The sequence below is a fragment of the Thalia democratica genome, chromosome 3 (assembly GCF_965202585.1).
Source record: "Thalia democratica chromosome 3, ktThaDemo2.hap1.1, whole genome shotgun sequence".
Lineage (NCBI taxonomy): Eukaryota > Metazoa > Chordata > Thaliacea > Salpida > Salpidae > Thalia > Thalia democratica.
The window spans coordinates 48,656,494-48,682,709 of record NC_139167.1 but is presented as its reverse complement, the minus strand read 5'-3'; the positions used below and the strand labels follow the sequence as shown (position 1 = coordinate 48,682,709).

General features: G+C 29.8%; 1 protein-coding gene across 1 annotated transcript; it reads right to left on the bottom strand.

Annotated features, from left to right (window-relative positions):
- Nucleotides 1–14,012: 14,012 nt before the first annotated feature.
- LOC145832722 (U5 small nuclear ribonucleoprotein 200 kDa helicase-like) lies at nucleotides 14,013–25,703 on the bottom strand. The gene is made up of 5 exons (XM_082940044.1): nucleotides 25,049–25,703; nucleotides 24,671–24,898; nucleotides 16,024–21,270; nucleotides 14,994–15,169; nucleotides 14,013–14,452 (listed from the first exon to the last, which is right to left on the bottom strand). The coding sequence occupies exons 1-5, from the start codon at nucleotides 25,658–25,660 to the stop codon at nucleotides 14,257–14,259; spliced, it is 6,459 nt and encodes a 2,152-aa protein (XP_082796170.1). The 5' UTR covers nucleotides 25,661–25,703; the 3' UTR covers nucleotides 14,013–14,256.
- Nucleotides 25,704–26,216: the final 513 nt, after the last annotated feature.

The window sequence follows — 26,216 nt, the reverse complement described above, 5'->3', positions numbered from 1 at the left end:
ACTAAATATTCTGCACAAATTTATTTTATTCTTTTAAAGATTATATTTGAAGATTTATACCTAGATCTAAATCAATTATAATTTTGACATTGTTTCTGTCATCCTTAGGAATGATTTATGATAGTTTATATCAAAATTCAAAAGCTAAGGTATTGCAGCTTAAACAAAAATTATTTAAGAGTAAAATAAACTTCCCTATGGTTTTTACAAGAGTTAAATGATAATAATACAGGTTGAAGAATTCTGATCAGCCATTTTTATTTGCCACAATTGCTGATAAAAATGTCATTCAATAACTTTTCAACTTATACCATTATTACGTGAAATCTTTTAAGAGTATTTTACTAAGCATAATTCAAAAAATATATTTTAAGTAATTTTAAGGTTTAAAATTTTTTTTTTAATAAACAGCCATTGTTATTGTACTTAAAAAATATTAATTTTTTTTTTCAAATAAACAGCTAGTAAAAGTAATATACCTGAAAAAAAACTTTATCTATTTAGATTTTTTTTTAATTAGATTTTACATTAAAGTTTACTTTGAGCACACGTTTTTTTTATGAAGTGATTTAAAAGTTGCGTAAAACATAATAGTGTAAGAAACTTGTTAGTTAAATATTTAAAAACATGTTTAAGAAAGTTTCAGCCCTCTGAAAAATTTTTATCCAGAAAGCAGAAATCTGTGGTCCGCGGCGTGTATTTTAAATTGAAAAAACATGTGCACAGCAATAAAGTTAAGATTTATTGTAATGAATTAATTCTTGACCAAACTGTAAGTGAACGGTAGGGTTTATGAGAAGATATTTTCACTCTAAACTTGTGTATAAAGAGTTTTTTGTACTGTTTTTAGCATAACTTTCGAAATTATGATGACTGTTTTCTAAATACTGTAGCCCGCAAAAGAATTTTTTAGTAAACATTAACCGTGACTAATAAAAGAATTCCGACTCCTGATTTGAAAAATAGATAAATTGCTAGATATTTTTTTAACCCAATGTATCTATTTTTTATTAAGAAATACTTGTATAGTTGTAAATAAACTTTAAAAATGTTATTTCATTAGTCTGAACCATATTTTAAAAGTATTTTTTAACAAAGTAAAGTAAATTCACCAAAAGAATTAAGATAAGGTACTTATATTTAATATTTATCACAAAACGTTTCATTTATACGATAAATCAATGTTAATTTTTTTTAAGTATAACTTGATTAAGTGTTAAAAAGGTCGGTTAAATATGACTGAAATGACCTTTTTTAATAAACTAGAGTGCGCAAATAAGTTCCTTTTTTAAGCAGTTTTCATTGATTTGTAAAGTAGTTATGTAAATTTAAAAAACTTGTTTTCGAACATCAAATATTTATTGTATTTTTGTTAATACAGTTATTTTCAATATCTTTACGTAACTTAAATCGGACTTTTAAGATTTGTATTAGTTTAACAAAATAAAAATAAGTTTTTTGAAAATATAAATTTAATACCATAGCAGTTTCTGTAACCCATTTAAAGTGTAATTGGAAATTTTATTAACAAAATTTTTATTTTCACGTTATTAAAGTAACTTGTATTACTTTAAAATTATGTAAACTAAAACATAAATATTTATTAAAAATTATTTAAAGCTTCGTAAAAGCAACACCTTTTAATTATTTCATTCAGCAGTTCAGTGCACAATACAATCTTTACCGAGTGTTACTATTATTTTTGAATTGTTTTCATAAATTTGCAGTGTTCACATATTCTAATTACATAGTTTACAATTAAACTAGTCTAATAAAAAACGAAAAAGTATATTAGTTTAGTTAAAACAAATATTTTAATAAACAATAACTAAACTATTTTTCTAAACATATTTAAAAACTGTTATTGTTATTAAAATTTTTAGCTTTTTTAGCAAGCTATTTTACTACTACCTTTTTACAATCTTTAAACATAAATACTTGCATAGGTAAGACTAAAAAAAAGACTTAATGTTCAAATTTTTAAAGTGTATGAAATGAGACATTAATTTAATATTTTCAATTTAGTTTAATTTGTAAGACCAACACTAGTTTTTACATAAATATTCTTGGAATAAATTTGAACAAAAAAAAAACAAAAATGCACAAAAAAGATTAGTCTAAGGACCTGGTGTACGAAAAGACCTCTCGGTGGTTGAGTCATGTTATTATAGTTTTGTAACTTTTTAGACGTTACTAAAGTAACTCCCTTCTTTTTTCATAATTTTTTGGACAACTTTTAGTATTGCTTTTTTTTGATAAATGAAATTTAATTAATTGAGTATTGTTAAAATAGACAGCAAGTAATTTTGTTTAACTAGTCCCTACAAGGTTATACTTAGTTTTTGACCATATACTTTTGTAATTATTTATCACAGGAAACATATAATTAGCTTTTTTATTTAAAAGAACGGTTAAAGTTTGTCGATATATAGCATCGATCACTTGACTACCAAATATAAATAATATAATAACGTGCCTGGTTTTAAATTACTTGTACACGACGAGTTCTATGAATGATAAGAATGATTTTTTATGGAGCTAAAAAAGGTATGGGCTGATGAAATAATTTTATTTTACTTTCTACTTTTGTGCAATTGTTTTAAACTCAAATTTAAAGTTGTGTTTGATTTCTAAAAAAAAATAAAATTTTAATTTATTTGAGTATTTTCTTTTATTTAATCAAAATATGATTTAAGTGTATGCTTATTTAAATTTATTAGTGCATGATTTGTATTTTAATATACTCTACTCATCTATAATTTTATTTAAAATCTTAAGGAGAAAGTTCTAGTAGATTGAACTGTTTGTTATCATAATTTTAGAACAAGTGTAAAAAATAGTTTAATAAGTTTTATATTTAACTACTAATTTTCTTGCTAATTACCCATTGTCAGTGGTCAGCAAATTACGGCTTGTCACAGTTGGCGCGGTATATGAATTTAAAAAATAAATTGGAACTTTTGTTGAAAATTTGTGACCACAAAGCCAAGTAAGTTTCTAGCGCCTTTCGAGCTCAAACCTAACTAAAACAACCGTTTACAACAAAAAATATTCCACTTGGCGCGAGTTGGTTTGAAGGGTTTTAGCTTATATCGAAATTTTATATTTTTGAAAATCCAAAATTTACAGTCAAATACTAAACAATTAGAAAATACTTTAATTTAAAAGTTGTTATTGCTTTTTTCAAAAAAATACTTTTAAGGCTTAGTTTATTAAACTCAATTAGTAGTTTTATAACATTTTTTTTTGAAAAAAAAAACATATGTATTTGTTACATTATTTTTATAAACTTGTTAGCAAACTTTCAAATGATAAGGTACTTTCTGCACAAATGAAGTATACATCAGGAGCGTGTTTTAAGTGGTTTGCTGTTTCGTATACACCCCTTAAAAAAAGAAGAAAAAAAAAAAGATTTTTTAATAGTTTACTAAAACCGTAGTTTAATCAGAATCTTTACATATGTTAGTGTATTTGATTCTACTTTTTTGCTAAATTATTAAATAATGAAAACAATTTTTATAAAATTAAAATAATAACGAAGTTTTAAAAATTGCTTATGTACATAGTTATCAGTTGAAGATATCTAAAACAAAAATTCAATCGTGATGCCATAACAAGTTCAAACATTTAATGAGCCTATTTTCAAAAGAAATCTATTTTCTATAAATTGCTTAAAGTTTTCAATTTAAAGTACATAAATAAGTGAAAAATGATTGTAGTGCATTGTTTTCGATTTAAAAAGTTAAATTTTAAATTAAAAGTATTCAATGTTACTTCATAAAATTTAACTACACTTAGTTGCTCGAAGAAAATTAGTTTATATGAAGCAAATTTTTATTACTTTTATTTATAGAGCAATTGATAATTGAGTTATATTATAACATACATATATAGTATTGTTTAACTTTTAAGTTTAGATTCTTGTATTTCACTGAACATGTCATTAATATAGTGGCATTTAAACATTTTATTCAAAACTTATTTGACTTAAAAAAATTCTCTTTCTTTATCATTATTTTTATTACTTCGATACTTCGTTTCCTAAGTGTTTTAAATCATTATATTTTTATAATGATTTTCCAAATTTTTAAAATTAAGTTAAAATGTCTTAATTGACTTAATAAATTAACAAAAAATATCTAATTATAAAAGAGTTGGACTTCTTAATAAATAACTTTAAGGACACTATAATAATATCTAAAAACTAAATTTAGCTTACATTTGTACTATAAACAGTTGTTACAGTTTTAATTATTTACTTATCATAATTTCTGTATCAGTATAAGAACTTAAAACACTTTCTTTTGAAAAGTTCTTTTTGAAGAAAAACTTCTAAAATTAAATTGAAAGAATGGCGACTCTAAATTTTTGACATTAGTTTAGATACTTTTACTTAGGTTGTAATTATTTATAAATTCTATTACGAAATGACATTCACTTACTTCATTTTCTAAAGTGTTTTATTTAAAGCTAATTAAAATAAACTTGAATAATAAAAAGAAAAAAAAAGTTCTACCCCACTTGAGAAAGCCTAGACACGCCTGCGTTACAAGTATTTGAGATAAGTGTAAAATTACTTATGAGAATTCGTTTATTTTCTTATGGACTCATGTGTTAGCTTCTAGTTTGTTTTTTTCTTACAAAACAAAGTGTTATTTTTTTTGCTCATTTTACTAAATATAACATTTTATACTTTTTTTAACTGTTCAAAAATATAGGTTTAATCGTTTACTAACAAAAGATCCTAGTGAAATAACTTCACTGGAATATAAATAAAAACAAATTGTACAGTAATCTTCCTTTATTGTACCAACATATGTTTCTGTGTGTTAACGAATCAATACACTTCAACTGGGTTCTGTAAAAAATAATTACTGTAATGAAAGAATAGAAGCATAGAATAAAGTAGGTGTATACATGTTTTCATTAAAATAAGATATTTTCTACAGATAATAGTTAATAATAGGTAAAATACTTAATATTAAATCCGACTGTCATAAAAATATATATAATATTTGTAACTATTAAGTCTAAAATAAGTAAAATAAACTAAAATACACAACAAAACAACAAATCATAATATAAACAAACCACTCACGTTAATGGGAAGAATAACTGATTCAAATTTTACTGTTGTCAATAAATGAACAAAATACATTCGTTACATCTAATAATTACGTCACAATATAAATGAGGTTATTTCAACTATTTAATTTGTATTGCAAAGTTTGTTAATATAGTTTTTATGTTTGTAATCTATTTTGAACAAAAATAAAACATCAACCATTAGTTAGTGAGTCAATAAAATTTAATAAAACTTAACAACGGCGAAGACAATAAAAGTCACAGAAACTCGATGTAACGTGTATATTATATATTAAATGCTTGTAATGATTAAATCAAAGTTATATACAATTAGGAAGCAGATTTAGTTCAAATATAAAAATCAAAAATGAAAAATTTAAAATTTAAGAAAAACAAAACACAAAAAAAACCAAACTTGTTATTGAGCTTACAAAGTACCTACCGATAATTAAGTTACAGCGACATACATAAAATCACAATGACTTAAATTACATATATATTGTATTTAATAGTTATTAAAATAATTGAATGATAAAGTAGCAGTCGGGTGTTTAAATTGAATATCCCATACAAATATTTTAAATATTTGTTAAGTAAACTGTTTATGTATGAAAGTTGAAATGTAAAACAACAAGGTGGTCATATGCTAAGTATAAACCTGCAGTAAAAAAACCTACTAGCTCTCTTGGGCGTAGTGGTTAAAAAAGCAATATGTGACTTGAACACATGCTTCCAATTAAACTTAGAACTTAACACATAAAGGTGTGAAGAATTTATAGTCGGAGGTTAATGTGAATATATGAAATATCGGAGAATAGAAAGTGACATGTGTAAAATAGATATATAAATAATAAATGAATAAAACTATACACCACTTATATTTATACAATTATATCAATGTATTTTAAATGAATGTGTGTGTGTATGTGAATGAAAACTATGGAAGATTAACTATTATCCGTCGACGTTTACATATTTTTAGCTGAATAGTCTTTCTTATGTCATTAAACAAACCTTTCCAAACTGTTGTTAATATTTATCTTATATTTCAAGTTTTCATCTTAGTTTGCATGTTTATTTAACAACTTCGGATCTGAACAAGTTTCATCTGTGACATATGGCTTAGTAGTTGTGTTCATTAAGTTGTTATCGGGATCGACAACATTTTCAGATTTTGAGCTTAAATCTATATTTTTAACCCTTGCAGCCTCGGTTTTTTCAAGATCGTTGTTTTTAAATCCAGTCACATTATGAATTAACTTTTTTTTTCTGCCGACCTCGGAGGTTTCGTAATTTAAATCGGCGATCGGAATAACAGCTTGCTGTGAAGTCGTTTTCTTTTCTAATGTATTGTCACTTTGTTGTTTAATTAGATTTATTTTTTTAGTGGTATGCGGATTATGTGCTTTGTTGGTTAAAACTTGAAGTTTATAACTATTAGTAATAATGAAAAACAAAGACTATATTTAAATATGAACGTCGCATCTGTAAAACTTAAAAAATATGAGTTTGTAGATATATTCTCTAAAAAAGATAACTTAGAAGTTACTTTATATTTCTTAATATTAAAAGGGAGTTTGTATCACTTTTCATAACAATCAATTTTATCCCCTTCTTTTAAACCGATAGATTTTGGTGTGTCAGTTTCAAATACTTCCCGACCAATAAACATGATGCAGACTAGCCTCCTTTCAATGTTTCTCAACTTGCAAAAGTCCATCATTAGTCTTAAAGATGTATATTTATTTAATATTGACTTATTTCTACGCTCATTCTAGATTCTAATCTAGTTAAGTTTAATCTAATCTAAACTCACGCTTAAGAGTAGTCTAATCTTACTAAAATTCTCTTTTAAATTTCTAAATATTAGTCACTAAATAAAATTTTTGTATGATTTGTAACGAAATCTACTTATTACAGTTTAAATTTAAATTAAACTGACTTCTCCAGGACCTTAGTTTCATTTATTTTAAAGTGAAGTGTTTTGCTACTTGTCAAAGAATTGCTATTTTTAGTTATTTATTAGTTGCTATAAATTAGTTTATTCAAAATGTTTGCATGATTTTTGACAGTTTCAAAATTACACCTAATCTATTAATGCTTAAATTTTAAACAATCATTTGAGTGTTTTGTTTTGTGCTTTATTTTGACCTTTGCAGTTGAGGAGTGCATAGGCACGAAACTCGAGTCCTGCAAGTTTTTGCATATTGAAATAAACTTTTTTATATAGAAATATTGGAAAATAAGGTAATTATTTAAACTCAATCACTTTCTACAGAGCCCAATTGAAGGGCTTTTAAATAACTTTTTAGGAAAATTCGATTTGAAAAATTCCAGAACATACGTTTCATAAAGAGAAAAAAAGATTGTTTTTAATCTTCAGCTGGTTCAATTTAAAATAAAAAGCACTTTGGTAAACAGAGATAGAAGATTAATTTTTGCACCGAACATTTGTAATGTACTATATTAAATTCTTACGTCATATTGTTTTTCGTATAACTTTTGCATCTCTGTTTACCTAAGTGCTTTTTATTTTAAATTGAACCAGCTGAAGATTAAAAACAATCTTTTTTTTGTCTTTATGAAACGTATGATCTGGAATTTTTTAAATCGCATTTTCCTAAAAAATTATATATATATATATATATATATAACTATTCAAAAATATAAATTTGAGCGTTTGTTAACAAAATATTCTAGCGAAACAAGTTCATTGGAATTTATAACAATAACAAATTATACAGTATTCTTTCTTTATTACACTTAAACATGTTTCTGTGTGTTAACGGATTAACACACTTCAACGGAGATCTGTAAAAAAAACACCTAATTTAGCTTCTATTCTTTCCTTACAGTATTTATTACTTTACAGAGCTCCGATGAAGTGTGTTAATCCGTCCAACACAGAAACATGTTTTAGTGTAATTAAGAAAAGATACTGTATAACTTGTTATTATTATGTATATGTTATTATTATATATTATATACTGTAAAGTTTTTTTTTCATTTGTAGCTCATTATAATTTTGATTAAGTTGGGTATGCAACTCGATGACCTAGAGGTCTTTTTGCGTATCCAGGTCGTTGAACCAAAAAATTTTTGAGAAATTTTTTGTTTTTGTTCAATAAATGTATACATACATGTAACTTTTTTTGTGAAGTCCTTAGATGAAAGTCCGTGGTCCTATCCACTTTACATAGTTGAAAACTTTAAGTTTGTATAACAGAATAAACTTAAACATATATGTATATACTGTCCTGGACATGACGGTAAAATGTATCCAAATGGAGTGCGACTCGATAACCGTAAGGGTTTTTTGTGCACCAGGTCCAAGAACCAAATACTCTGAGCTTTTTTTTCGTTCAATAAACAATAAAATATACTTTCAAAGTCTTCAGATTAAGTAGATTTAAAAAACCATTTTCTATTAATGAGGAAAATTAAGTATTTAATTTTGTTTTTGTATAATCTAAGCTGACGTGTTTTTAGAAAACTCTCTAGAAACTTTTTTTTAATTTTACTAAAAAAAACTTTGTTAAAAATGTTCTTTTTTATTATCATACCTTTATATTTTATATCTACTAAACATTTACATGTTGTTACAGAAGGAACAAATTAAAGTATGATTTTACTTGCTTAATTCAATTTAAAAAACTTTTTAATATTAAAAAGCACAACGCAAAAGCATTTTAGAAAGTTTCTACTAAAAATCTAATAATTTTTGTTCTAACTGAAATTTCTCTAGTTAGTTCAAAAAAAATAATAGATACAATCTTGAAATACATTAAAAATATCATTTCTAAAGGTTAAGAAATATTTATTTTCTACAAAATTTCGTTCCCTTTTTCCAGTTAAAAGCGATTTGAGCTCACTGCGCTCACGGACCAAATTCCTGCAAAGAAAAAGTTTCTGGTCTACGACCCAAAACAAATGTGCAAAACATAAACATTTATTTGATTAAAATGTAAGTTTGAAAATATGCCTTTATTTTAGTTTCAAGAAAACAAATTAAACAGACTTATTTAATGATTTCTTGATTACAAAATCTCCAAGACATCTTTTGTTTTTTATATAGTGTAGCTGTTTTTAATTACATTGACTCATGTAAAACTTTGTTTCAACAAATATTGGCCTGTATATATTTGTAAGTATATTGGTTACATACTTAATAACTTTAAGTCTTAGGTTTTGAATAACAAATATGTCTGTTTTTTTTACTCTAATTTTACTTTTATTTATTACAAAGTCCTATTAACTTTTTTTTTTTCAAATTTGATATAAGATATTTCTTTTCTTAGTATAGATTCTTTAACATTTTAAATGAAATTCTTTTTATTAATAACTGTTTTTTATTCAGTTTATGTGTTTAAAATTTTTTTAATTATGTAAAGTTATTTTTGATAATTTTAGTTATGTCTAACAAGATTACTTTATATTAAAAACATGGCTTCAATAAAACTAAGTAAGTTAAACATTATTAAGCTTTTCCGACTAAAAAATAAAATTTTACTCTTTAACTACTGTCACAAAATTTGAACAAGTCAAAGTCAAAACAGCAAAGTATTTTTTGTTAACAATCTATAATTTTATTAAAAATGGTCTAACGTCACTTTTAGCTAACTATCGAACTGTTTAGTAATTTTTTTGTATTTAAAATAATAATAATTTATTACACATTTTAAATTTTATAGCAGGCTTACGTGTGAAATAATGTATTAATATTTGAATTAAAAACTAAAGGTCTACTTTTTATCAAAATCAAAAAATCACCTAGCTCATTATTTCTATCGGTTTTTTATACTTCTAATTATTTTTTCGGACACTTTTAACTTTAAATATATTTGTAAATAAAAAAAAAACAAAGAAAAATGTCTTTGTTAAATACACTAATTTTTTAAATAAGTGTCAGACCTTAACACTTGTAGTAAATTCCTAATCAGTTCTAAGAACTTTATCAAAAAAGCACCATTGTTATAAACACTATAACAGAATTAAAATACTTTTTACAAAGACTTAATAGTAAAAATATATATAAATCTCTAGCTTTTCAAGATATTAACTTACTGAGTGAGTTTTTTAATGTTTTAAAAGATCATTTCTATCGTGGAAGGTTCTCGATTTATCTTAGATATTTTTTACTAAAAGGTCGATTGAAAAAAATAAAGTATAAACAGGTTGCATGTAGCCATTATTTTTAATATTATTTAAAAAAGTAATGATATTGTATGTATACATGAAGAAGTTCTTACTGAGTCTGTTGGTTTGGTTTTAATTATATTGGTATTGTCAATATTGTAGTAATTATTATTATATTTTAGACTATAAAGTAAAACTAATTAAATTTTTCAGTTTAAGTTAAATTAATAAGTCTTTTTTTAAAACTACTTTCAGAAATGTTAAATTAATATTTATATTACTCTTATGAAAAAAAGTCGAAAGTATCTTAGCTATTTTTTCTTACAAAAGATTAATACTGTGTTTATTTTCTTTTATGTCTGTTTATAATTTATATGGCTTATCGTGTTAGGTAGGTGTCAAAAAATCGCAAAGGGACACTTTTGCACGGATTCTATCTTGCTTGAGGGTCACTTTTGCACGGGTTGAAACTTTTTTGTTGTTGTTGTTAGTTTTTTTACTGTTACCCCTAACCCTTGTCGGTATTTTTAACTATCAATTTTACCTGTAACCCTTACCTTTAGTCTGTAACTTTTATTTTATTCTTCTTGTTATATATTTATTTAACTTTTACTATCGCTGTTACCCCTAACCCTTACCTTTAGTCGGTTTTCTATTTTTTTACTGTCAATTTTACCCTTAACCCTTGCCATTAGTCAGTATTTTTTTACTCTCGTGCACAATAGATTCGTGCATATTTGACCTGTCCTCTATCTCGTTATAAATTAATCTATATAAATAAACATACACTAAAGTTTAAAAAAACTGATAGGTTAAGAAAGTTAAAAAAGAAGCACATACACTTTTAATTTCAAGCTTTTTTTTAGTAAGTTTTTACGCAGGAGTTTACTACTTGTAATAACTTTTTATAGTATTTAAGTACCATCTATTTTTTAATGCTAAATTAATCTGAGTTAATTTCAATACTTGGTTATTTGAAATGTTGTACTTTTCTTCCATTTAAAAATTTTAGTTCTTAAATTTTAAATAGTTTTAGTATGGCTTAAATTAGTTAAAGTAAATAATCAGTTTGTATCTCGATGACCGTGAGGTCTTTATATACATCCAGGTCCTTTTACCCTATTCTTCAGCATCGATTTCTTTATAGTATTCTATTTATTTAAGTGTTAATTACAAATAATTGGGTATGTGGTTAAAGTAGAACAGAAAATAGTTTCAACTGGTATCCTTCAAATTATTCTAATTATTAAGCGTTTAAGTTAATATTTTTTAACAATTAAGTATACAGTTCAATCACAATACTTAGGTTTTTATTTTATTTTACTTTATATTTTTACATAACTTCCATTTATTCTGTTCAAAAACCTTTTTCAGATTTGTGTATAACAACTGATGATCTCCTATATCCCAAATAGGAGTGTAACATTGTTTTGTTGATAATAAACTGTAAAAATAAAAAACAGATTAATTATATATTGAGGTTAACTTTTTTTCTTGAATAAACTATATGCATTAAAAAAAAAAATACATTTTTAATTTATAGTTATTTTTGATCTTTTAATCAAAAATCAAAAGATACTTAAACAAAGTTAGTAATTATTTCAAACTTTTATTTATTTGAGACTCAATTTAATTAAGAAAGTTACTATTAAAATGTAAAATTGTTTACTCAAAATATAAAAGATTTCATATACGAATATTATAGTTCAGTATATAATAAAAGCTTCTGTAAATAAGTAATCACTCTAAATTAGGAGTCAGCAAATTGCGAGCAGTCAGACAAAAACTTTTGACGTATATTTATAATTAAAAATAACTAAACTTGGTATATCGAGTTTATGTTTGTTAAAGAAGAAAAATGAGTCTTGAATTTTTTATAACTGTTTTGTATTTTGAAATTAAGACTTGAGGAAAGTGATCATATTTTGATGTATATGTGAGTGATTCCGTAAGCTGCCGAATTTTGCAACAAAATCACTGAAATGATTGACTTAAGCTTCTCAGTATTTTTTTTCTAAAATTTGCAGATAAGGTTTTCTATTGGTGAGAGGCTAGAAATTGGTGTTGAAAACTAAATGACTCTTTTTGCTGTTGTTGGATTTTTCTAATAGATAATTGAAAGAGTTTTTCATGAAATTGTTTTTAAGTAGGAGAAAAGACAAACTCCTTTTACATCACAGCGTAAATAAGTATAAGTTTGTGTGTTGTTGCTTCTTATGTTAATCTATAAACTTAAAGTTTAATAATGTTTTTCTTTTGGGCAAAATGAACTTTTGGTTTTATTTTTCATCTTTACGCTATGTGTCTTTCAGTTTAAGTGGCCTAGGTCCATCGTATTGACAATAAACTTTAATAAAATAAACTATTTTAAGCCTTTTAATAGTATTGGTTTACAATTATGCTCTTTATTTTCTTATGAGCCAAATAGGCTGCCTATTCTATTACATAATTGCTTATATATTTTTTAACCAGTGTTCTTCAAGGGTTGTAATAACCGCGCACAAAATTTAATAAAATAAATTCCATGCACAATAGACTTAGAAGGTATGAAGTATTATCTAAAAATGTTAGTTTTTATTTTTTCACGCAATGAAGTCTTAATATATAAGTAACGTATAACAACTGTTAATTTATGTTATAACTAACTTTTTATAGTATAAAAAAACAAACCCAACTTAATTTAAACATTACTGTTTAACCTTGCAAAGTTTTCTGTGCACAGTAAAATAATTTCTTTGTGCAAAGTGAAGACCACTGCTTTGAACTAACTTTTTTAGAAATACTAGTCTACTAAGAATTACTTTTTCTAAATGGACTATGCAGAACTTTATTCAGTAAACTTGGTCCGTTCCTTATAAAAAGGCTGCCAATCTTGCTCAGAAGTGAGCAGTAGTTCCAAAAGTAAGTTCTTTTGGAAAACTATTCATTTTGTAAAATAAATTTGTTCTACATCAGAGTTTCCAAGACTGAGCCAAGTGGTCCCTTGGGGACCATTAAAGAAATTCATGGGGCCATGAGATCATATATTGAAACTTACACCATAATTTTTGGATTTAATGATGAAGAGCAAAAAAGTCTTCATCATCAAAAACAGTATTCAGGGGTAAATTTTGTTGGAGGGAGCAATAGTTTTTTGATTTCTTTATAGGGCCTTTAAAAACAAGGTTTGGGAAACCCTGTTTTACATCAATGATTATTGTCTCTGGTTTAAAGTATAGTATGTTCTTTATTTTAAATTACACTGTTTATAGTTTATGACATAATTTCTAGTAACTTGTAAATTCTTTAAGCGCATTGTTTCAAAAATTTTAAATATTCTTTATAATTCTAAATCAAAATCGATATTACTACATCAACACACAAAGAACGTAATAATAATAAGTTTTAAACTCAAATATTTTAATAATTGTAAATGTAGTTGTTCAAAGCTATCAACATTTCAACTTTGCACAGCCTAAGAGTTAAAGTCTAAAATACGGCTCGACTAACACTAAGTATCATTTTTTGTTGGTAAATGTGAAGTACTGGATGATATATTTTATTTTCTTTAATAATAAACTTTCTTATAAGAAACACGATATTTTCTGCAGCGCAAAGGTAACTAGACACAAATAAATTTTAGGTATGTGTTTCAAACATAAGTTTACAATATACAGGAGTTTGGATGTATCTAATTTGATTTTTAATAAAGAATGTAAGCATTTATACGTTTACAAATTATAAAACTCAATATTACACTTAGCAATGTAATACTAAATTTTATATATGAATAGAACGCTTCTTAACTTAAGTAAACGATTTTAGTTTATTACAAAAGAAAAAAAATTACACTAGCTTGGCTCGCTCAGCCACAAAATTCAACTATATATACAACTAAACTTTAAAAACTATTCAGAGTATACTCAGCGCACAATAAAAGTAGCCTCACAATAAAATTAAAAAAGTTTTTTTGGTACAACTGAAGGAAATTCAGAAAATAAAATTTTTGTTGAAAGAAAATACACTGATCGAAAATTAATTCTTCAAAAAACAAATCTACTCGGACATGTCTTCATCCGACGATTCTTCCTCTCCGCTCTCCTCGTCATCTGACTGCACGTTCAAGTTGAGCTGGAACTCCTGATCGCATCCCATGTACGAGTCGTTGATGAAGTACAGCGTGTAGTTGTGCTTGCCCACGTCCACCACCCGGAAGTCCAGTGCGACCTTCGCCTTAGTTTGCAGCGTCAACCTGTTTGTTGAATTGATAAAATATTATGATGGGGCCTTTTTTAAAAAGATATCAAAAATGAATAAACTTATTTTTAGTAAACTTTTTGTACATTAATAGAATAAGTTCTAAATTTTATTTAGGTTATTAAAAAAGTAAAAAAAATAAAAGGTAGAGCAACACAACTTCATTGAAATGCATTTTACTGACCTTTGAAATAATTCTAGGTTAATTTTTCATAGTTTACTTTTAGCTAATTAAAAAATATTTGAGTGTTCCATAATCAAATTATTCAATAAGAATTTTAGTTTTATACTAATAAATAAACGTTAGAAGTTTTCAATTCATTTAAAATAAACTACGAAATAAAAAGATACTTTTATTTATGGTATAAATAGATTTTTTAATTACACTATTGCCATGTAAAAGCAATCCTGATTGAAAAAAACCAAAGTTTTAGGGTTGTTATAATATAGTTGGGTCAGTTTAATAAAAAAACTATTTCTTGTGTAGTTCCTTTTATTTGTTAACACAAACAGTTTTTGAATCAAAATTTACAAACCTTCGGATACAAATTAAGCTGCCTGATTTTTGGTCGCCAATCATGAGCCACCATCCTTCCTGGCGTTTGTACGGGAAAAACGGCGCTTGAACCGAGTAAACTTCCGCGTCTTCGCGCTCCAACTCGACCACGACCTTGATTTGTTTTCCTTGCACGAGATTGTCTTCGTCCACGACCTGCGTATATTTATCAAATTAAGATTGGGAAAATAGCTAATAATATATTTCAAATGGTAATTAGCTGAAGTTATTACTTTTTATAAAAACCTGAACTAATAAATTAAGGCCATAGGGGGGGGGGGGGGGGGGGGGGGTCCACTTTGTTTTTTACAACTTGATCTTATTTTGTAGAATTTAATCTGAGCTATCAGACACTTTTAACCGCTTAAAAAAACTCAAAGTAACTTTTGAGATATAAGCGATCAAAGAAAGGGCGTTCAATAGGTTCCTTATGGAAGGCGAAAACTAAAAAAGACTATTTCACTAAAAGTCTTATCTCCTCCTTTATTTTTTGAGTAATCTTTCTCAAATTTTTACAGAATGTGTATCATTAAACTTTAAAGAGATCTATTGTAGGAATTTTTTAAATTTTGAGTAAAAAAAAAATTATTGTCAAAAAACTACCCTTTTTTTTAGTTTTTTGTGGATAAAATTTTTATTTATCAAAATTTCAAAAATTCCAACATTCAGTTTCTTCAAAATATTAAAAGGAACATTTCCTGAAAATTTGAAGTCTCTAGGTCAAAAAATGAAGGAGGAGATAGGTTTTTAGTGAATTTTTAAATTTCCGAGAAAATTGACCCCAAAAAATTTGCGGTATATACGTTTGTATTGGAAACTTTTTACAAAAAATAAAATATCTCAAAAGTTAAATTATATTTTTGAATTCTATAAAAACAGGCTTGTAGTTTGTATTTAAAGCTTTCATATAAAAACCAAAGTTATTTTTTGTAAAAAAAAAATCGGACCCCCCCTATGGCCTTAAATATTATGAACAAAACGATTTGACAAATAAAACAATCAATACTCACCGTGTAGTCAACGTTGATGCTCGGGTAGCTGTTGCAAAACTCGGCTACGTCTTGCATTTGCTCGTTGGTCATGTCGAGCAGCTTTGTCCTGTCCTCAGGCTCCATGTCGCTCATGTCGAACACCGACTTTATATCCTGCTTCTCGCACCGCTTGATCACTTCAGACGTGAAGTGGGGAATCTGCTTGAGGTAGGAGTCACGCGACCACGTGGCCTGCGTTATCATCTGCGCGAGCTCCATAGCGGTTATGGCAGGCTGCAGCCAGCCGTTGGAAGACAGGACGTCGACGCAGGCGTTTATCAGCCGCAGCGACTTGCCGAGTATCAGCTCGGTGTCGGCTTGCAGCTCGGCAGGAAGCTGCAGCCGGCTGAAGTGAGCTTGCAGCAACATATTTGTTTTCAGATGTGAGTCGTTGTACTTCATCCGTCCTGGTTTGTAATGAACCTTTTCAACCAGCTGCTTCAAAAGGTTGTCCTCCATGTGACGGATCGGCACAACCTCGTACTCGCTAGAGTTGCTGATGATTTCGATGAGGCCTTTCAGTTTTGTTTTTTCCGTAAGTGACAGGCTGAACAACTCGATGGAAGTGTAGCTGATGTAGTAGTAGGCGGATATCATGGCCAAATTCTGCGGGGTGATGTCCATTTCGTCTTCTATGACAACACACTTGGAAGTTTTTAAGTCGGCCAGGGTGTCTTCGACGAGCTCGGACAAGCTGTCGGACAAGTGACGATGACTGGTTCCCTGCAAGTTGTAGTAATTGGGGTTCTGGCTCATCCTGCGGTACAAGTAGGTCCAGGTCAGGTAGTCGACGGCATCTTGCTTGTTCTCGATGATCTTGGTGACGATTTCTGCGTTGAAGTGGTCGTGAAGCGAGTGGTTGAGGTGAGACTCGACCGGCAGCGGCTCGCAGATGAACTTCTTGAAATACTGCTTCTTTGAATTCTGGCACATGATCACGCACTTCCCGTCCTCATCCAACGTCGTTCTGTTCGCCCTTCCAATCATCTGCAGCACGTCGGTGACGGCGTAGTCGCGGTAAGCGTGGTTCTTGCCGTCGTAGAGCTGGGTGTCCATGATGACGACCAGGTGGGCCGACGCGTCCAACGTCCAGCACATCGTCCTGGACGCAATGAGAACCTGCACGGCTCCCCTCTCAAAAAGAGTCTTAATGATTTCCTTGTCCACCTGGCTCGTGCCGCTGTGCACAAACGCGATGCCGCAAGCGAGCGTCTTTTTCAGAGACTCGTCTTCGAGGCGCTCGAGGAAGGGCTTCAGGTTTTCAACGTCGACGTGCAAGAACCGTCCCGGTTTGTCGTCAGCGTCGGCGAACGTGAGCAGGTCGACGGCGGTCACTTTGCACTGCTTCCTCGACGGCACAAAAACTATGCAGGGCTTTTCGGGGGAGTGACGGTGGATGGCGTTGTAGACCGGCTTGCCCATTGCCAGCAGCCTCGTGTAGTTGTGGTTGATGTTGAACCCTTGGATGATCAGTTCCAAAGGCAACGGTCGGTTGTTGGGGTGGAAGTTAAACGTATGGGAGGCGCTGCATCCAAGCCAGCTGGCAATGTCCTTAGAGTTAGCCATCGATGACCCCAAAGCAACTATTCTGATTTTCTTTTCCAAATGAGAAGCAATATAACGCATTCGTGAGCAAACAATTTCTAATTCAGGTCCAACTTCTTGTCCTAAAAGATGCATCTCGTCAATGACAAACAGAGATACATTATGAACGTTCTTTCGAAGCTTCCAACGGCGAGAAATAACATCCCATTTTTCAGTTGTTGTTACAACTACTGATGCCTTCGACAAAGCTTTCAAATCACTGATGGTCTCGCCAGTAAGCATCACAATATCTTTGCTAACTAATTGCAAAAAGTTATTTCTCCATTTTGAATAAACGAGCTGCGCTTGAGCTTCCACGGGTGTTACATAAACGCAGAGGCCGTCTTTATTGGTGTTGATCAGACGCATCAAAGCAAGCTCAGCACACAAAGTTTTACCGCTGCCGACTGGCGCCCCAATAAATACATTATCGTCTCCCATGTAGACGGCGTTGAACACCTGAGTTTGAATGGGATTGAAGCTCTCGTATTTGTATAGTTCCTCGTACCTTTGGTTTCGAAGCGCGCTGATGGGAAGCGGCTGCAAATCGAGCAGCTCAGTGGGAGGAAGGTATTTTTCAGGCAGAATGAGATGGCGGAAAGAAACTGGCAGCTGGGTTTCCGAGTGCAGCCATTTGTCTGAGACAATTCTGATGAAATACTGTGGCGGCAGAGGCTCGAAGACAGGAACGAAAAAGCTTACAACGTGCTCTTCTTTTGCGTACTTTGCTTTTAACAGAAAGTACTCGTGATGCAGGATGGTTTCACCATCGACATCTTCCACCATGATGTAAAAGGCCTCACTGTTGCCGTGCACTTTTGGTTCCCACTGAAAATCAGGTGTGATGGTTAGCTCAACCTTCAAAGTAGACCTAGTGATCGGCTGTATGTGGGCACTCAGCTCCATCTTTGGAAACTGATGAATGTACTTGTGAAGCGACTTTCCGAGCTTGGCGTTTTTAACAAGCTCGCCTATTTCGTGCTGACCCAAGTCGTACAAGCGCTCCCAAGGAATATGCTTCTTTTCAATATTTCTGATTACAGGCATTGGAATTTTCTTAAACTGGCGAAGAGGGGTCATGGAAAGCCACATTTTTTTCTGAATCATTTTGCAAAGACAGAGGCACTTATCTGCTAACTGGGCCCACCCACGATACAGAACAATTTCGTAAATAGCGCGCATTAGACGCCCAGCGCTCTGAGTAACATAAACCATGTCTGACATAAGAGCAAAAGACTCTAAATTTAAAGAAGATATGTATGTTTGAAGCAATACATTTACTTTTGCAGATGACTCTTCAATACCTTCTTTAACTGGGTACGGTGTTTTTTCGAGTAATTTCTTTAGTTCTAGTTTTTCTTCATCGCGAACAGTAATATACTTGAACTCAGAAGAAAATGAAAAAACTCTAAACAGTTCTATTTCAGTCAAAGTCGGTTTTAAAAGCTGGTTGTAAGTAGCCATGCTCTCATTGGTGCAGTAGTAATGACTGGCAATGCGGCCAAGGTCTGTACCTTGGATTTGTCCCGTTTTACGATCATATTTGATCAAGTTGTTCTTGGCAAGGGTAGCACAGGCCGCATGTGCAAGATCAATACGCCATTGTTCAAGGGTAGGATCTTCTTTTAATGATGGGACTCCGTATAAGGACGGATCTTTTAAGGCACGTATGTACAAGTACGTGTACCTCAACCAGTCGACTGCATCACTGATGTTTTGTATGTTTCCAAGTACTATTTCAGCGTTCATTGAGTCGGGAAGCACAGACACCATGTGGCTCTCAACAGGAAGCTGCTGATTCAGCAAAGATAAATAGTAGTACAACTCGCTGTTGGCTGTAATCAAAATACCTTGACCCTGGCTGTCGAATTGCGGACGACCGGCACGACCCATCATCTGAAGCACATCCAACGCACCCAGTTCAACCCATTTGCTCTTTTCGGGGCTGTAAACCTGCGTACCTTTGATAATGACTGTTTGAGCAGGCAAGTTCACACCCCAAGCGAGAGTGGAGGTGGACACTAGAACTTGCACATGCCTCTCTGCGAACAAGTCTTCAACAAGCGACCTGTCGGCTCTGTTCATCCCTGCGTGATGAATGCCGAACCCGTAAGGTAACAAGTCTTTTAGATCGTTGCTCTTAGCTTCGTCTTCCGCCATTTTTCTCAGGATTTCCGTTGAAGCCGAGCCTTCACGCAAAAACTTACCAAGCGTTTCGTTCTGCATGCACATGTCACGGAGAGCTTTAGCTGTTTTGGCGGTTTCTTTTCGGGAGTGAACAAAAATTAAACACTGATTTACACCAGCTCTTTCAATCACTTTTTCATAAACTATTTCGTTCATTACTTGAAAGCGCTTAATCGGTTTTTTCTCAGTGATTCCAATATAGTTTTGACGCAAAGGCACAGGTCTAAAACTGTTGTCAAAGAAAAATAACCCTTCTGTTCTATCTACCTTTAAAAACTTTGCTACGTCTAAATAATTAGGCAGCGTAGCGGACAGTCCAAGCAGACGGACCTCTTCTTTTGTTGTCTGACTAGATCTCATTGTTCTGGCAACAATAGCCTCAATGACAGGTCCACGCGAGTCATGAAGCATGTGAATCTCGTCCATTATTATGAGTCTCACAAGTTTTGTGTACGTTCTGTCACCGCCCTTGCGGGTGATAATATCCCATTTTTCAGGCGTGCAAACAATGACCTGAGTAGCGTATATTTCCTCTTTGCAAAGTTGGTGATCTCCTGTTAGTTCCGAAACTGTTATTCCGTACGGTTTCAGTTTTTTGCTGAAACTTCCTACCATTTCTTGTACAAGTGACTTCATTGGAGCAATGTAGACTATTTTAAATGCATCTAGTTTTACATTGCCTTCAGAATCTAGATTTTTTCCAATTTCGCGTAAAATCGTCATAAGTGCCACATTTGTTTTACCAGCACCAGTCGGGGCACACAGCAAAATGTTAATGTCTTTTTCAAGACAAGTTTTCCACAGTCTACTTTGAATTCGGTTCAAACTCTTGTAACCATCAAAAGCAGCTTGCGCATAAGCCGGCAAATCTTTAACTGGTTTCAGTTCTTCGTTTTCGTCAAACTTTTTTGCCTTTAGAGGAGGAATTTCAACTTCATCGAATCCCTTTCGCGACTGTCTGAAATGATTTTCGGGCAACTTGATGTTTTTCTTGTGCAGCAAATGCGATCCTTCAGTAAATTGCAAGTCTTCAAGATCGATTACTTCCTCACTCGGTTTGTACTTGTAAACGGCGCGCTGATCAAAATCTTGCTCTGCTGCCGTCAGCCCTTCTTCAACGCGCTTTTCGCGCACTTTTTCCTTTCTTTCGCGCTCCTGCTTCACCAGATCGTCCTTTCCAGTGTCATAGAGCTGCTCCAAGATTTCCTTTAACTCGTAGTTCTCCTGCATGACTTCTTCGATGGCCTTCTTCTGTTGGTTGTCGGCGGCCATGGCGAGCTTGGTGCAGTACAAGATCATCTTCTGGTGCTTGCACAGCACTTTGATGAAGTTGAGCTGCTTGAAGCCGAGGATGGTGACCAGGCTGCTTTCGAGGTCCATTTGGGTCGAAGCTTCTTCCAGCAAGTTCAACACTTCTGTGGACTTTTTCTTAGACTCGTGTGCGTCCTTGTAAAACTGCGATAAAATATTGTTGTAGTTATAATTTTTGAGTTTTTATTTGCATAAAATATGTAAGTAAAATATTCTTGATATTAATTTAAGTAGTTCAGAGTGAAATACAGATATTTTAAATTCAAACGTTTTCTTATAAATAAGTAAAATAAAATATTTTAAGATTTTTTAAATTAGTTTATTTTGTGTTCTCACATTACATAAACTAAATGCACATAACTTTTTTTACTAGTTAAGTGAAAATACTAGGGTTATATAAATTTTAATTCAAGTTTATAACTACTAAAAATAATATATACCTTTTTATATTTGAAACTAAGTGATAAAAGAAATTTGCTGACAGTTTAAAATATTGTGAGAATTAAGATGTATTCTAATATAAAGGTATAATCCAAAAAATTATTTGATTAAAATTGCGTATATACTGGGTTAAAAAGTGTGAAAAAGTAAACTTTACATTTCTAAGCAGATTTAAAGTAAAAACCAATTATTTTAATTTTAAACTAGTGATGGTTATCATAAGAATTTTGATTTGCTTAAGGTACGAAAACCATCCCGAGTTTGCTTCAAAGAATTGCTGTCAAATAACCCTCCCAATATTTTCGAATACGTCGTTTACAATATGGTAACTTTTATAAGTTTACTCAAATGCAGATTTTAAAATATCAATAACCTTTTTTTTTTGTATGATAGAATTTGATGACAAACTTTTATAAATTAAAGTAGGCTTATTTCAAGTGTAACTAATAATGATTTATTACGAACAACGAATAAGTTCTAATAAATTATTTAAATCTTAATATTATCATTCAACATCAGATTGACAAAACGTCATATTAACCAAACTTAAAACTAGCTTATTTAGCCTACTTTAACTAAAACCATTAGATAAACTAAAGCCAACAAAATCCTTCTTTTGAAAAACTTTAAATAATTACCATAGGTTGAACTTTAATTAACATTGTATGCATTTTACAAAACAAGAATAAAAAAATAAAGTTGCAAATTTTCATTGACTTAAAAGGCATCAAACTTTATTAAATGGTTGGTACCAGACTTATTTTAGTTAAAAAAGATGCTAATCTTAAATTAATTTAACAAAATATAGCAAAGCTATATTTACGTTCTTCGTAGCTCTTGTATTTATTCTTGCCTTGTTAACATAAACTAAAAGCAATAACTTTACAACATGTATTAATTAAAAAGAATTCTTTTTTAAATCTCAAAAATCATTTAATGACTGTAATTTTAATAACCATAAAAATAATGCTTAAATAGGTCTACATTTACTATTCATCGTCATAGAACCACTTACAGTTCTACAAAAAGAAGTAGTTTGAGACAAGATCAAAGTTATTAAAATAAAACATAATAAAAAATAGTTTTTTGCTACCTTTTGTTAAAAGGTAGACACTTAAAAAATGACATAAGTACAATGAAAAATAAGGTATCATTATAAAATTCCTTATAGGTACTACTAATGGACATTTAAAAATTTAGGGGAAAATAAGAGAAAAAACATCATTTATATTTATTTTTTTGTTGAACACAGAAGGCATAGACAGGGTTGCCAAATGTTTTTGGCAAATTTTCTCCAGGTTTTCAAAATTTCCTCAAGGTTTATAAAAGAACACATTTTCGGGTCTATTTTTAGTTTAAAGTTAAGTTTAAGGTAAGAAACTGTGTTAAATAGTACAAAAACATTGAAAAGATACTGTAAAGCTACTTTAATTGTGTTTTCGAATAAAAAAAAATCTGATGATAACAAAAAATTGCTATCTATACGATATTTTTTTTGTGTCAAATCGAAATTTTACTAATTAAAATGTTAAAATAGTTAAAACTTTCAGGTTTTTTAGTGATTTTTGTTCAAAACTCCAGGTTTTAATTTTTCAAATTCTAGGTTTTTCTAGGTCTTTTAGCAACCCTGGATAGGTTTTACCAAAATAATTAAGCCAATAGTAAATTTTAAAACTAGCATTTTGCAACTAAAGAAAATAACTTAGCTTTGTTAGATAAAAGCTAGAAACTTAATTTTATTAATCACAAAAATTCAAATTTTAACAGAATTCTTACTCTTGAAGTCAAAAATAACCGTCCTGAATGACCTTAAACTATCCTTAGTCATCCTGAGCTTTTTAAACCTTAAAAAGAAAATATTGCCCTTTAAATATTAAAACGAATCAAGTTCTTTAACAAAATCGGTTTTAAAATAACAAAATATTGCAACTAAATCTCATTCAAAATCTGTAAAAAAATATCCTGAGATTTAAAAAAAAATTATAAAACTATACTGACTTTTTTACAAAAAACAAAATTATCCTGAGTCAGCCTGAATTGAAAAAAAGCTTCAAAATATCCTGAGCTGTCCTGATAGTTTCAAAAACTTCAAAATATGCTGAGTGTGTGGCAATCCTGTTCTAACATTTTTAGTTCTTTTGAATTATCTCTTTTATTAAATATTATTACCATCAGAATCTTATTAACTAGACCTAAATGACTATTTTGATTTTTTTTTTTCAAATTTCAATTATTTTATGAAATATTCCAAAAATAAGCTTTAAAACTTTCCAAAATTTAGTTGTTTTCAGTAACCGTTTTTTTTTCTCTTTAAATAAATACTAAAAATTTTAACTACAAATATAAAAGCACAACTGTTTTAAATACACAAGTAAAATAAATTGAGCGAAGGATAAACTTGATATAAAGTGATGTAAACATAAAAATTATTTCAAAAACTTAAACAAAATAATTTTAAAATATTTTTATCTGCAAGATAGAACAGTTGGCTGATAAATGAGCTCAAATAGAGTAATATGATCAAAAATTAATTGACTAAATTTTATTTCATCAAAAAATAAAACATATTTTGAAAAAGAAGATGGACTCTATTATAAATAAAAATGACAAACAGCCTGAGTTTTTCAAGGCAATTTAAACTTAATTTTGTATCAATTCTTGTTTAAATTGAAATAATAATATATTGATAAAAACACAAAAAAACGTGGTACAATAATTAATAGTTAAGCTTTAAAACTTACATATTATGTCAAACTTAATGACAAAAACTACCAAACAGTAAGTAAATGTGTTTCAGCAGAAGAAATTGGAATACTTGAATTATTTCATTTTGCAAAACATCAAAGTCTGTAAATCAAACATACAAAAAAATAACTGTTATGTCACTCTGAACTACGATTAAACACAAAGATTAATAATTACTAAGACATGCAGAAGTTATATTATTTTTATAGGCTTAAGTTACATAAAAATTGTAAACTTTTTTTATAAATAAATAGACAAAAGCAAAAATTATCTTCATAACCCAATGGCTGGATTCATTGAAAAAGCAGCATGTCAGAGTAAAAATTATTCCTTGGTTAAAATAAATAATTGAGCTAACCTCTCCAAGGTTTCTTTGAAGCCAATGGGCATCAATGTCTCTGGGATGCAAGTTTTTGGACTTTTGAATGTTTACTTCGCCATCATTGCCAGTGAGATTTCCACTAACCACCATATGGCTGTCAGCTTCCATACCCCCTTCATCCCCATCCTCGTCTGAATCATCATCGCGAATTTCTCCATGAACATCATCTTCTCCTTCACCTTCGCTGTCTGAATCGAAATCAACCTGTGTTTGGAGAAATATATAAACATCAAAAAATATTTGTAATACATGTTAGGATATTGTATTGAATTAAATTAATAACTTCATTTAAAAACTATTTATTTAAACCTAGCTTCATTAAAAGAAACTATCTAAAAAGCAAACAATACTAACATTCACTCCCTCGTGTTCCAGATCTTTCTCAACGTACTTTTTTGAAGCATTAGCATCAAAATCAGTTATCTTTTTAGAAATATTGACTAGTGTTTGAAATGTATCATCATCTAAATTTCCTAGCAAATCATACACTTCTTTTCTTCTTTCCTTTTCGCGCTTTTTGTTATCCTTCAAGGTAATCAAAATTTCATCAGCGGCACCTCTTAAAACATCAGGAGGATAATCTCCTAAGCATTTCTGAATGATGACAAGCATGTAGTCAAAGGAGTCTTTAGTGTTGGATGACTTGGGTCTGTAACTGTAGTTTAATTGCACATCACCCATGCTATCAACATCAAGCACAGACTTTGAGTTGTGTATTTTCATGTGGCTTTTAGTTTCATCTCTTTTCTGCCTTTTTGCCCTTTTATCTTCCATTTGTGTTGGCCTTGTGCGTTGTGACCTGTCGCCCATTTTGTAGCTCTGTAATTTTCCTGACAAGCTCAAAACTTCACCAGTTGCTTCATCTCTAGGTCTTCTGTCAATTTGAGATCTGTCAGCTTGCAAAACTAAATTAGAATTGGCCTTGTATTCATACTGCATAGCCTTCACTTTTTCATTTGAAGACATTTTTATATGTTTAGTTTAATTATGACACAATTCTACAAAAAGTTTAAAACCTGAAAAAAGAATGTATTTAATAATGCGCTAAGTTTCCACTATTAAAAACATCTAATTAAGGTCAACAACATTTTTTAAGAGAATAACTACTCTTATTTGTTAGAAAACTCACATATACACCTACTTTAGTTACTATTCTTTCCTTACAGTATTTATTTTTTTACAGAGCTCCTTTAAAGTGTTTTAACTTGTTAACACACAAAAAGATGTGTTAGTTTAATAAAGAAAAAGGGCAAAATAAACTTATTATTAGAACGAAATAAACATTTTTACTAACTTATGTTGCTATATATAACTTTTTATTGAAAATTTATATTTAACAACAGCAACATTTCTCTAATAATTTAATATTTGTCTAGTTACAACAAATAAGATTAAATTAATTATTACTACTTAATTTACTAAAAACTAAACTTCAATCTACTAAGTATGTAAAGAAATATTAAATGTGTAAATTTTTAAACAACCTGAATAATTTAATCTCACAAAATTGAAAAGTAAGTAA